Below are 12,843 nucleotides of genomic sequence, written 5' to 3'. Positions count from 1 at the left end.
GCCGAAGGGAATGGCTTCGTATGACGCCACCATCTTTCCCAGGACTCGCGTGCAGCGATGCACCGACACCTGTTTTGGCTTTAGGAGGTCTCTGACCAGAGTCACGAGCTCCTGAGCCTTCTCCTCCGGGAGAAACACCTTCTTCTGGTCTGTGTCCAGAATCATGCCCAGGAAGGGCAGACGCGTCGCAGGAATCAGCTGCGACTTTGGAATGTTCAGAATCCAGCCATGCTGACGCAACACTTCCTGAGAGTGTGCTACGCTGATCAGCAACTGCTCCCTGGACCTCGCCTTTACGAGGAGATCGTCCAAGTATGGGATAATTGTAACCCCTTGCTTCCGAAGGAGCACCATCATTTCCGCCATCACCTTGGTAAAAACTCTCGGTGCCGTGGACAGGCCAAACGGCAACGTCTGGAATTGGTAATGACAGTCCCGTACCACAAACCTGAGGTACTCCTGATGAGGCGGATAAATGGGGACATGCAAGTAAGCATCCTTGATGTCCAGAGACACCATAAAATCCCCTTACTCCAGGCTTGCAATGACCGCTCTGAGCGATTCCATTATGAACTTGAATTTCTTCAGATAAATGTTCAGGGATTTTAAATTTAAAATGGGTCTGACCGAACCGTCCGGTTTCGGTACCACAAACATAGTGGAATAGTAGCCCCTTCCCCGTTGAAGGGGGGGGACCTCTACCACCACTTTCTGGAGAAAAAGTTTGTGAATTGCCTCCAACACTTTCTCCCTTTCCATGGGGGAAGTTGATAAGGCCGATTTTAGGTAACGGTGAGGGGGCATCACCTCGAATTCCAGCTTGTATCCCTGAGACACAATTTGTATAGCCCAAGGATCCACCTGTGAGCGAACCCACTGGTGGCTGAAATGTTGGAGACGCGCCCCCACAGCTCCTGGCTCTGCCAGTGGAGCCCCAGCGTCATGCGGTGGATTTAGTGGAAGCCGGGGAAGACTTTTGTTCCTGGGAACTAGCTGCATGGTGTAGCTTTTTTCCTCTACCCCTGCCTCTGGCAAGAAAGGACGCACCTCTGACCTTCTTGCTCCTCTGATAACTAAAGGACTGCATTTGGTAATACAGTGCTTTCTTAGGTTGTGGAGGGACATAAGGCAAGAAATTTGACTTCCCAGCCGTAGCTGTGGAAACTAGGTCCGAGAGACCGTCCCCAAACAATTCCTCACCCTTATAAGGTAAAACCTCCATGTGTTCTTTAGAGTCGGTATCCCCTGTCCATTGCCGAGTCCATAAGACCCTTCTGGCAGAAATGGACATTGCGTTAACTCTAGAGCCCAGCAGGCAAATGTCCCTCTGGGCATCCCGCATATATAGGACCGCGTCCTTGATATGTGCCAGGGTCAGTAGAACAGTGTCCCTGTCCAGGGTATCTAACTCCTCAGACAGAGAATCCGTCCATGCAGCTACCGCACTACACATCCAGGCCGAAGCAATTGCTGGCCTCAGCAGTGTGCCAGAATGTGTATAAACAGACTTCAGGATAGCTTCCTGCTTTCTATCCGCAGGATCCTTTCCGGAGACGGCAGGGCCACCTTCTTAGACAAGCGTGTCAACGCCTTGTCTACCCTAGGGGAGGATTCCCAGCGTAACCTGTCCGTTGGCGGGAAAGGATACGCCATAAGTAATCTCTTGGAAACTATCACCTTCCTGTCAGGGGAATCCCACGCTTTTTCACATAATTCATTTAATTCATGTGAAGGGGGAAAAGTCACTTCATGCTTTTTCTCCCCATACATATAAATCCTCTTGTCAGGGACAGGATTTTCCTCAGAAATGTGTAATACATCCTTCATAGCTACAATCATGTAGCGGATGGCTTTAGTCATTTTAGGCTGTAACTTTGCCTCATCGTCATCGACACTGGAGTCAGATTCCGTGTCGACATCTGTGTCAACTATCTGGGATAGTGTGCGCTTTTGAGACCCTGACGGCCTCTGCGCTGTAGGATCAGGCATGGGTTGAGAGTGACCCTGACTGTCCCCCGGTTACAGTTTTATCCAATCTGTTATGCAAGAAGTTTACATTATCATTTAACACCTTCCACATATCCATCCAATCAGGTGTCGCCACCGTCGGCGGCGACACCACACTCAGCTGCACTTGTTCTGCCTCCACGTATCCTTCCTCATCAAACATGTCGACACAGGCGTACCGACACACAGCACACACACAGGGAATGCTCTGACTGAGGACAGGACCCCACAAAGGCTTTTGGGGAGACAGAGAGAGAGTATGCCAGCACACACCCCAGCGCTATATAACCCAGGGATTACACTGTACCTTAGTGTTTACCCTGTAGCTGCTGTTAATATATATACTGTGCCTAAATTTATGTGCCCCCCCCCCTCTCTTTTTTACCCTTTAATTCTTTAGAGTGCCCAGTCTCCTGCGGAGCCCGCTATTCCCCATGGTCCTTACGGAGTCCCCAGCATCCACTAGGACGTTAGAGAAAAGGGTATGAATCCAGTGCCTTTAATGCTCACCTCATGCTTTGTCCTGTCCCCAGCTCCCCTCCGCTGGCTCTAAAATGAGGCACCCCACCACCTCCTCCTATCCTTGCCTTCTCCTCTTTACCGTGGCTCATTCTTCTGTGTCCTGTGCCCACTTCTGTGCCCGGCACCTGGTTCCTAGTCTCCTCTTGTCCCCGCTATTCATATTGTTTCCTGGATCCCTCAGGATTTATAGAGTGGGGTATCAGCACAATCTATCTGGTATGGAGCTACAGAACCCCTGTAAAAAGAAGCAGGCAGCACTTCTCGAATTTTCTACGAAAAAGTATATTTAAAATTACAGGTGCTTGGTTAATGTTTCGAGGTCGCACCACATGTCCTGATGAAACGTCCTGAACGATCTTGAAACATTGATCATTCACCTGTAATTTCTAATATACTTTTTCTGTGGAAATCCGAGAAGTGTTGCCTGCTTCTTTTTATAGGGGTTCTGTAGCTCCATACCAGATAGATTGTGCTGTATATTTCATCCAAGGAGGGGCACCCCAGTTTTAACTATTTTGTCCAGAGTGTTATATGTCCCAAATCGCATATGCCCAGTGCCCTCACTTAGGGGGACCTTTACTAAGCAGTGATAAGAGCGGAGAAGTAAGCCAGTGGAGAAGTTGCCCATGACAACCAGTCATCACTGAAGTAACATCTATAATTTGCATACTATAAAATTATACAGAGCTGCTGATTGGTTGATGGGGCAACTTCTCCACTGGCTCACTTCTCCGCTCTTATCACTGCTTAGTAAATGTCCCCCTTAGAAACATAGAATTTGACGGCAGACAAGAACCACTTAGCGCATCTAGTCTGCCCCTTTTTTTCCATATTTTGTATCTCAAACCTTATTTGATCCTTATTTCTTTGTAAGGATATCCTTATGTCTATCCTATGCATGTTTAAATTGCTCTACTGTCTTTGCCTCTACCACCTCTGATGGGAGGCTATTCCACTTGTCCACTACCCTTTCTGTGAAGTAATTTTTCCTCAAATTTCCCCTGAACCTACCTCTCTCCCGTCTTAGTGCATGTCCTTGTGTCCTATTGCTTCTCTTCATTTGAAGAATGTTTCCCTCCTGGACTTTGTTAAAACCCTTGCTATATCTGAAAGTTTCTATCAGGTCCCCCCTTTCCTTTTTCTGCTCCAAACTATACACTTTGAAATTATTTTAGTATTTCTGAGTATGTTTTGTGATGTAGGCCATGCACTTGTAAATAACATGCTGCACCTTAAGAAGATAGATATATATATATATATATATATATATAGATAGATAGATAGAGAGAGAGAGAGCGTCTACCTGGTGCAATGTGTATAAGGGGCTACCGGGTGCAATGTGTATAAGGGGCTACCTGTCGCAATGTGTATAAGTGGCTCTGCCTAGTGCAGTGTGCAAAAAAAGCACAATGTGTGCAATGTGGATAAGGGGCTACCTGGTGCAATGTGTATAAGAGGCTCTACCTGGTGCAATATGTTTAGGAGGCTCTACCTGGTGCAGTGTGTTTAAGAGACTCTACCTGGCGCAATTTGTATAAGGGGCTCTACCTGTCACAATGTGTATAAGAGGCTCTAACTGGTACAATGAGTATAAAGGGCTACCTGGCGTAATGTGTGTAAAGGGCTATAACATGGCATAATGTGTATAAGGGATACTAATGTGTGGTGTAATGTGACTGACGGACACAACTGTGCGGTTTAATGTGAATTGGTACTATTCTGTGGCCACACCCCTATTTTGTGATGCGTGTTTTAAATTGGGGGGGGGGGGTGAAGGGGCGACGCCAAAGGAAACGTTCACCCATGTCGCCACAAGGTCTAGAACCAGCCCTGATTGTGCCACACTCTGTGGGTCTGTTCCAGTCTAGTGGCAATTTGAACACACCTATAGCTTGAGGCCACTTTAGCAGTTTTTTCCAGAGGCACTTTACCTTGCTGAGAGATAGACTGGGCAACCATCTGGGTAGTATAGCGCCATAGAAGTTACTGATCAAAAGTTTACCACATATAATAATATTTGCTGAAAAAAGGAGATTTATGTTAAGACTTACTATGGTTAAATCTCTTTCTGCGAGGTAAACTGGATTCCACAGGGAATAACATCAGGGAGTAGAGTTGGATCTTGATTCAAGGCACCAACAGGCTAAAACTTTGACTGTTCCCAGGATGCACTGCACCGCCTCCTCTATATCCCCGCCTCCAGGCACTGGAGCTCAGTTTTGTTAACCAGTCCAATGCAGTAGCAGGTAAAAGAGATGATAGTAGTTAGCCACATAGAACCACATTCTCACGACAGGAGAACGTACCAGCGGCTAATGCCATACAAACCCAAAGAAGCTAAGTGTGTCAGGGTGGGTGCCCTGTGGAATCCAGTGTACCTCGCAGAAAGAGGTTTAACCATGGTAAGTGTTACCATAAATCTCTTTTTCTGCAGTGGGGTACACTGGTATTCCACAGGGAATAACACTGGGGATGTCCTAAAGCAGTTCTTCATGGGAGGAGACACAAGGGCCCTGAACGAGGAGGTCTGGGTGTTGCGGAAGTAGAAGAGGACGCTCTATCGAGAGATCCTGTAGGTCTGAGAACTAATGCCGTCTGGGCCACGCTGGAGCGATTATAAGTAGTATTCCTTGTTCTTACTTGAACTTCCTTATTACCCTGGCCAGGAGTGACACGAGAGGGAACACGTACGGCAGCCGAAAGTTCCATGGAATTGCCAATGCATCCACGAACGCTGCTTGAGGATCTCTTTTCCTTGCTCCAAAGACCGGAACCTTGTGATGTGTCGAGATGCCATCAGGTCTACATCTGGTATGCCCCACTTGTCCACTAGGAGTTGAAAGACTTCTGGATGAAGGCTCCACTCTCCGGCGTGTATGTCCTGAGTAAGTCCGCTTCCCAGTTGAGGACAACCGGAATGAACACTGCCGATGTGGCTGTCAGATGGCGTTCCGCCCATTGAAGAATCTTTGATACTTCCAACATAGCCATGCTTCGCGTGCCGCCTTGATGATTTATGTACGCCACTGTGGTGGCATTGTCCGACTGTACTTGAACAGGCCTGTTCTGTACCAGAGGCAGGGCAAGTTTCAGAGCATTGAACATTGCCCGCAAATCCAGAATATTTATCGGGAAGAGAGATTCCTCCCTGATCCACCGACTCTGAAGAGAGTGTTGCTCCAACACCGCGCCCCAACCCCGCAGACTGGCATCCGTCGTTAGGAGGACCCAGTTGGAGATCCAGAAGGGACAACCCTTGTTCAATTGTTGGTCCTGTAGCCACCAGCTCAATGACAGACGAACCTCCGGAGTCAAGGAGATCATGTGAGATCTGATCCGGTGAGGCAGGCCGTCCCACTTGGAAAGGATTAAGCTCTGCAGAGGGCGGGAATGAAATTGAGCGTACTCTACTATGTCGAAAGCCGACACCATGAGGCCTAGTACTTGCATCACCAAGTGTATCGACACTATCGGGCGAGAGAGGAAGCATCTTATCCTGTCCTGAAGTTTCAGGACCTTCTCTGGAGACAATAACAAACATTGGTTGTGTGTGTCCAAGAGTGCCCCCAGGTGCACCATATTCTGAGCAGGGACCAGCGAGGATTTCTTCCAATTGATAAGCCATCCGTGGGCTTGTAGGAATTGGACCATCAGATCCAGATGACGGAGGAAGACCTCTGGAGAGTTCACCAGGATCAGCAAGTCGTCCGGATACGGCAGGATCCTGATGCCTTGATGAAGGAGAACGGCCGTCATAACTGCCATGACCTTGGTGAAGATCTGAGAAGCTGTGGTCAGTCCAAAAGGCAAGGCTTGGAATTGATAATGTAGGATAATACCAAACCACAGATACCGCTGATGTGACATGGCAATAGGTATGTGTAGGTAAGCATTCTGTCCTGGGATACCATATAGTCCCTGGGCTCCAAAGCCAGAATAATAGAGCATAGAGTTTCCATACGGAATTTGGATACCTTCACAAATTTGTTCAAAGACTTGAGGTTGAGAATGGGCCGAGAGGATCCATTCGGCTTCAGAACTAGGAACATCGTGGAATAGTACCCCCTGCCCCTCTGAGACCATACCTCCCAACATGACCCTCTCCAGGAGGGACAGAATACTCTGCTCCTGGACTTCCCCCTTAATCTATGATTGCTATCACCTGTAGTGAAACGCCTTTCTTATCCATTAACCTGTTCAACACAGGTGCTGGCAATCATACATTAAGAGGAAAGTCCAGGAGCAGAGCATTGTGTCCCTCCTGGAGAGGGTCATGTTGGGAGGTATGTCTGAGACAGAGGCACCGGCAATATCACTCCTGTGTCCAGGAGGGATTGTACCACCAAATGTAGAGTTTTTGCTTTTAACGGATCTGAAGGGATAACTGTCGAGCAAAACTGGTGAGGGGGACGTGTCTTGAAAGAGATGGCGTATCTGAAAGTGATAACTTCCCTCACCAAGGCATCTGAAGTGGTCTGTAACCATACCTGGGTGAACCGCAGAAGTCGGTCTCCCACCCTAGGGTACCCCAGGGGGAGGCATGTCCCATCATGCAGCGGGCTTGTCTGGTTTGGAAGCAGGCTGATGGGCAGCCCAAGAACGTTTAGGCTTGGGCTTAGAGGTTTTGGAAGTGTGAGCCTGTTTCAGGTACGCCTGACCCTTTGCTTTACTTGGAGGTCGAAAGGAAAGAAAGGAGGTACTTTTAGCCTTCGGAGCCATAGGATTAGTACTTGGTAGACATGCAGTCTTAACAGACGCTAAGTCAGCAACAATCTTGTTCAAATCTTCCCTGAATAGTATGTCTCCCTTAAAAGGGATTATCTCCAAGGTCTTTTTAGAGTCCAGGTCCACCGACCAGGACTGCAACTACAGAATCTGGCAAGCCAGAATGGACGTAGTAGACGCTTTGGCCGCCAGAACACCAGCATCATAGGCCCACCTCCTGAATGTAATGAGAAGCTGTGGTAATATATGAAAGACACTGTCTGTCATTATCAGAAAAATTTAGAGGTAGCTCTGCCTCAACAGCTTGAACCCAGGCTTCAATACCTTTTGCAGCCGAAGAAGCTGCTATAGTGGGTCTATGTACGGCACCCACAAGAGTGTAAATAGACTTCAAGCAACCCTCCATACGCTTATCCATTGGTTCCTTCAGAGAGGTGACGGTAGTGACAGGCAGAATAGAAGACACCACAAGATGCGCTACATGTGAGTTCACCGGTGGTGGTGTTTCCCAATTCTTACTTAACTCTGCAAACAGGGGATAACGAGCTAGCATCTTTTTAGACAGGGAGAATTTCTTTCCTGGAGACTCCCAGGATTCCTGACATATGTCAACTAAATGGTCAGAATGTGCAAAACTAATTTAGTAACCTTCTGAGGTTTGAACTTATCAGGTTTTGTAGACGTATCTGGAGGTTCAGTTTCATCATCAATCTGAAGAATCAGTTTGATGGCCTCCAATAGGTCAGGAACATCAACCTGCTTTGTAGATTCCTCATCAGAAGCATCTGCATCAGTGATGGGTCAGTATACACCCCATCTTCATCAGATGAAGTATCCAAAACATGAGTGGATTGTGAGGAAGAAATGGCCCGCTTAGATGACCCTTTGGTCTTAGAGGGTGAGGGTTAGGTTTTTGTTTAACCAAAGACTGATTTAACTGCTGAAACTGAGTTGACAGAGTATCCGCCCATGGTGGATTAACTACAAGGACAATATGTGGCTGTAATGGCACAGGAGGTCCCACAGGGGGCGTAAGTCTCATTACAAGCGTAGTCAGTAAATTAGAAAAAGCAGCCCAAGGTGGGTCTTGGTGTGCCCCCGATGATTCAGACTGACTGAGAGGTACAGAACCCCCAATACCTTGACCCTCAGCTGGAATAATGTCCTCAGATAAATCCGCGGCATCAGCACTGCATGATGCAGGATCAGCCACGGATCTCCCGACCTGTGTAGCAGACATTATATGGAAAGATAGCCTTAGGGCGTAACAGTACAATATAGCCAGACACCGTAACTGACGAAAAAACCCTGTGGAGTGTGACTGCAAATGCAGAACACAAACAGAGGATTTAAGTGGTATATGGTGACTGAAATACACAGAGAAAAATACAACAGTATATCCTGTGAAACTATATATATATATATATATATATATATATATATATATATATATATATATATATATATATATATATATATGGGACCCGCACGCACAGGGCCGGTGCTAGGGTGTTCGGCTCCCTCCTGCAAACAATAAATTTGCGCCCTCTCACACTTTACAAAGTGATAGCGTGTGCCTAAGACGCGTGTCCGCAAAAGGGGTGAGCATCCCCTTTTTTACACATTACGGCAGTCAGTGTCTCCTTTTTTACACATTACAGCAGACAGCATCCCCTTTTTACACATTAAGGCAGACAGCGTCCTCTTTATACACATTAAGGCAGACAGCGTCCCCTTTTTACACATTGCGTCAGGTAGCGTCCCTTTTTTACACATTAAGGCAGCCAGCGTCCCCTTTTTACACATTACGGCAGACAGCGTCCCCTTTTTACACATTACGGCAGACAGCGTCTCCTCTTTACACATTGCGGCAGACAGCGTCCCTTTTTTACACATTAGGGCAGACAGCGTCCCCTTTTTACACATTATGGCAGACAGTGTCCCCTCTTTACACATTGCGGCAGACAGCGTCCCCTTTTTTACACATTACGGCAGACAGCGTCCCTTTTTTACACATTATGACAGACAGTTCCCCTTTTTTACACATTACAGCAGACAGCTTTTCCTTTTTACACATTACGGCAGACAGCGTCCCCTTTTTACACATTGCGGCAGACAGCGTCCCGTTTTTACACATTGCGGCAGAGTCCCCTTTTTACACATTAAGGCAGCCAGCGTCCCCTTTTTACACATTACGGCAGCCATCATCCCCTTTTTACATATTAATGCAGACAGACAGGATAGACAGACAGACAGATAGATAGAAAGAAAGAATAGATTATACTTATTGTCTCCGCTGGCAGTCAGGCTCCGCGGTGCAGCAGCTTCTGGCAGGTGATGATCCTGGGCAGGGGAAAAGAATAAGGAGGGAGCCGCAGCAGCGCTGTGTAATTGGTGGAGGTGCCACCGCAGCGGTCTCTCTCCTTCCACATAGGCTGCCCGCCGCTGCTGTGATGAGGGAAGCGCATCCCAGCATTCACAGCAGCGGAGGACAGCCTATGTGGAAGGAGAGGGACAGCTGAAGTAGCACCTCCACCAATTCCACTGCGCTGATGCGGCTCCCTCCTCCACCACCCTCCTCCTCCTCCCTCCCTCCCGTGGCTGCTGCATACTTGCTGCTCCTCTCCTCGGCAGGCGGCGGTGGCCCGCAGCACATGTCACGCTGGCTTTGGGCCCCTAGACAGTGGATCTCCCTGCAGCTGTTCATGCCATTAATGTGTCTCTCCTCCAAGCATGCAGTGTGTGTGAGCGGCCAGCTGAGAGAGGTGAAGTGGTGCTGACTTGTCTTGAAGGGCGATAAAAGCGCTGTGGCCCACATTCCCCCACCCCCCTTTAACTACTCTACTTGGGCTCTGGGATACTCTCTTTTGCGGCCAGTGGATCAGAGACGGACGGCATGTCATGAGTCAATCTGACTCATTGTAATGCCGCTGGTAATGGGCCCCTTTATAGTTCCACTACTGGCCCACACACGCATATACATACACATACACAGATATAGATGTACATACATACACACACATACATACACACACACACACACACACACACACACATGCACAGATATAGATGTACATACATACATACATACATACACACATACATACACACACAGATATAGATGTACATGCATACGCTCACATACATACATACACACACACACACACACACACACACATATACATACACTTTCTTTCTCGCCCTCACTTTTCATTCACTTACCAAGCTGTCTGGCAGGCAGGATCTGTACTGTAGCAGCCTGGTCCCATGTAGCTCCGCCCCTTCAGCTCTGTGTAGCTCCACCCCTTTTTCAGACAACACTTCCGATGTAACAGGGGAGGGAGAGCAGGAGGTTACAAGTTGCCGGCGCCACTTCCTGTCACTGTGACAGGCACAGTAGCCGGCAGCAGCAGGGGGACAGGCGGTGCAGCAGTGGGGATGCAGGGCAGGCAGAGCGCCTCTCCTACCCAGCGCCTACCTGCACTGCATCCCTTTGCTGAGCGGGTAACGCCGGGCCTGCTGACGCACTTAGCCCCCTCAGGGTACAGAATATAGTGATAGCAATATGTGATACACGGAATGGAAACCACACAGCAGCTATATCACATGTACACATGTACAATGCAGAAATTATAACACACAACAATAAGTCTGCACTGGACTAGTAATACTACATTAAACTATGTATGTATACAGATACAACAATGCACAGTAAATACTGGATGTATATCACAGAATACTTGTACTAAATATTCCTGTAGGTATGCACTTGTTCTTAACTAACACGGTCTAAATGACATGTAGAATACTTAAGTGTCCTGTAAAAGCTCTGCGCTGATGAGGCAGGTGGCTTTACAGAGGAGACAGTGTCCAGCAGTCCCAGAATCAGCGCATCTCTGTGTAATGGCGCCCAAACGCTGACAGGGAGTGACGGAGAGAGAGAGATGCAGCTCCAGGGCGGGAACATCTGCTGGCGCCTGGGGCTGGGGGAGGGGCTACAGATCAGCACCTTATCCCCTCTGCTGGACTTCACCACCGGGTACTATGGAGCCTGTAATAAACAGATTTTCAGTAAATCCGACCTGTGCTCCCTGCCCTGGTGGATATAGTGGGGCCCTGCACGCCCACAGTGTCCATGCCAGCGGCACGGTCCGTCTCCGGAAACCGCGTCCCACCTGGGGGACCCTCTTACCTCCTCCCTATCGTGCGGCCACGCGATCCTGAAGAGCAGCGGTGGTGTGTGTGCCTGAGAAGACCGAAGCGCCTCCGCTGTAAGTACCCGGCAACCACGGCGTGGAAGTATACAGTGCCGCTGGGGGAGGTGGGGGACCCGCAGCACAATATGTCAGTATGACATATAGCACCAGGTGCCTATGCTGCGGCCCTTGAAGTCTTCTTTCTTCTCAGAAAAGCTCTTTTCAGTGCTGCCTAATGCAGCCCTCCCTGTTAGCTGCCTGCACTGCAGGCACCAACTTACAAACTGAGATCCAGTGCCTGGAGGCGGGGATATAGATGAGGCGGTGCAGTGCATCCTGGGAACAGTCAAAGCTTTAGCCTGTTGGTGCCTCGGATCAAGATCCAACTCTACACCCCGATGTTATTCCCTGTGGAATACCAGTGTACCCCGCTGCAGAAACTGCAGATACATGTATAGTATGCTAATTTCATAGATTAAAGTCACATGAGGTTATAGTAACACAGGTAGGACTCAGAAACATATATTGGTATTACCTACATTTTAGTCATATGAAAATATTAGTGAATAAAAATCATCCTAGACCTAGGCAATAGTAGTATACAGCATCACCCCAATAAAAAGGCTTTGATATATACTAAGCATTAAAGAGATAGAGAGAGAGAGAGAGAGAGAGAGAGAGAGAGAGATGATCAGTGTCCTACCTCCATCAATGACTTGTGGGGTCTATTCATGTCCATCGAGTGGAGGTTCCCAATGAGGGGGAGAGGGGTAGGTCCAGGAGGCATATTTCTCTTCTTAGAGCCATTGATCCAGTAGATGAGGAATGCAATGCAGGCTGTCAGGCACAGTAACACATCGGCCCTAGACAGAGAGTCAGTTATAAAAGTCATCCTGCAGCTCTGTTATGGAGCTTTCCTACTCTCCTGTCATATAGACACTTTTACACTGGACTTAGCTCTCCTAAAATATGTTGCTCTTTACTAGGAAACACCCATTTCCTGGTTGGCTTGCTGCAATAAAACAGAATTAGCTGAACTTCACTGTGAGGTCACAAAGCTGTTTTCATCTGCTGTATCGCCTAGGGTATTTTAAGGTAACTCACCTTGGCAATTTAACCACTTACATTTTTTTTTCCGAAAAAAACGCTCAGAACAAGTTGGGGGTGTTATGAGTGAATCAGTTGTAGAACATGTATTTGACCTTATTCTAAATGGTTTTAGTTAAAAAATAATGACAAATATATATATATATTTTTATATTTAAAAAAAAAAAAAGTTTTTCCACATTAACATCGGAAACTCAGTCACCAAAATCATGACCATCGGAAACATTGCGACCAGTGCGGCTTTCATTGGACAGCCACCAGGTACACAGGGGGAACTTGGGGGGGT

At 47.8% G+C, this 12,843-nt stretch overlaps 1 protein-coding gene across 1 annotated transcript in view; it reads right to left on the bottom strand.

Annotated features, from left to right (window-relative positions):
- LOC134945329 (cytochrome P450 2K1-like) overlaps positions 1-12,417 on the bottom strand; it is a 178,053-nt gene extending 165,636 nt beyond the window's left edge. Inside the window, exon 1 of the mRNA XM_063934533.1 lies at positions 12,154-12,417. Within this exon, the coding sequence (XP_063790603.1) occupies positions 12,154-12,342 (189 nt within the window). The 5' untranslated portion in view covers positions 12,343-12,417. The remainder of the gene's footprint in view (positions 1-12,153) is intronic.
- Positions 12,418-12,843: the final 426 nt, after the last annotated feature.

Source organism: Pseudophryne corroboree, chromosome 7 (assembly GCF_028390025.1).
Source record: "Pseudophryne corroboree isolate aPseCor3 chromosome 7, aPseCor3.hap2, whole genome shotgun sequence".
Lineage (NCBI taxonomy): Eukaryota > Metazoa > Chordata > Amphibia > Anura > Myobatrachidae > Pseudophryne > Pseudophryne corroboree.
This window is presented reverse-complemented; position numbering and strand designations above follow the sequence as displayed.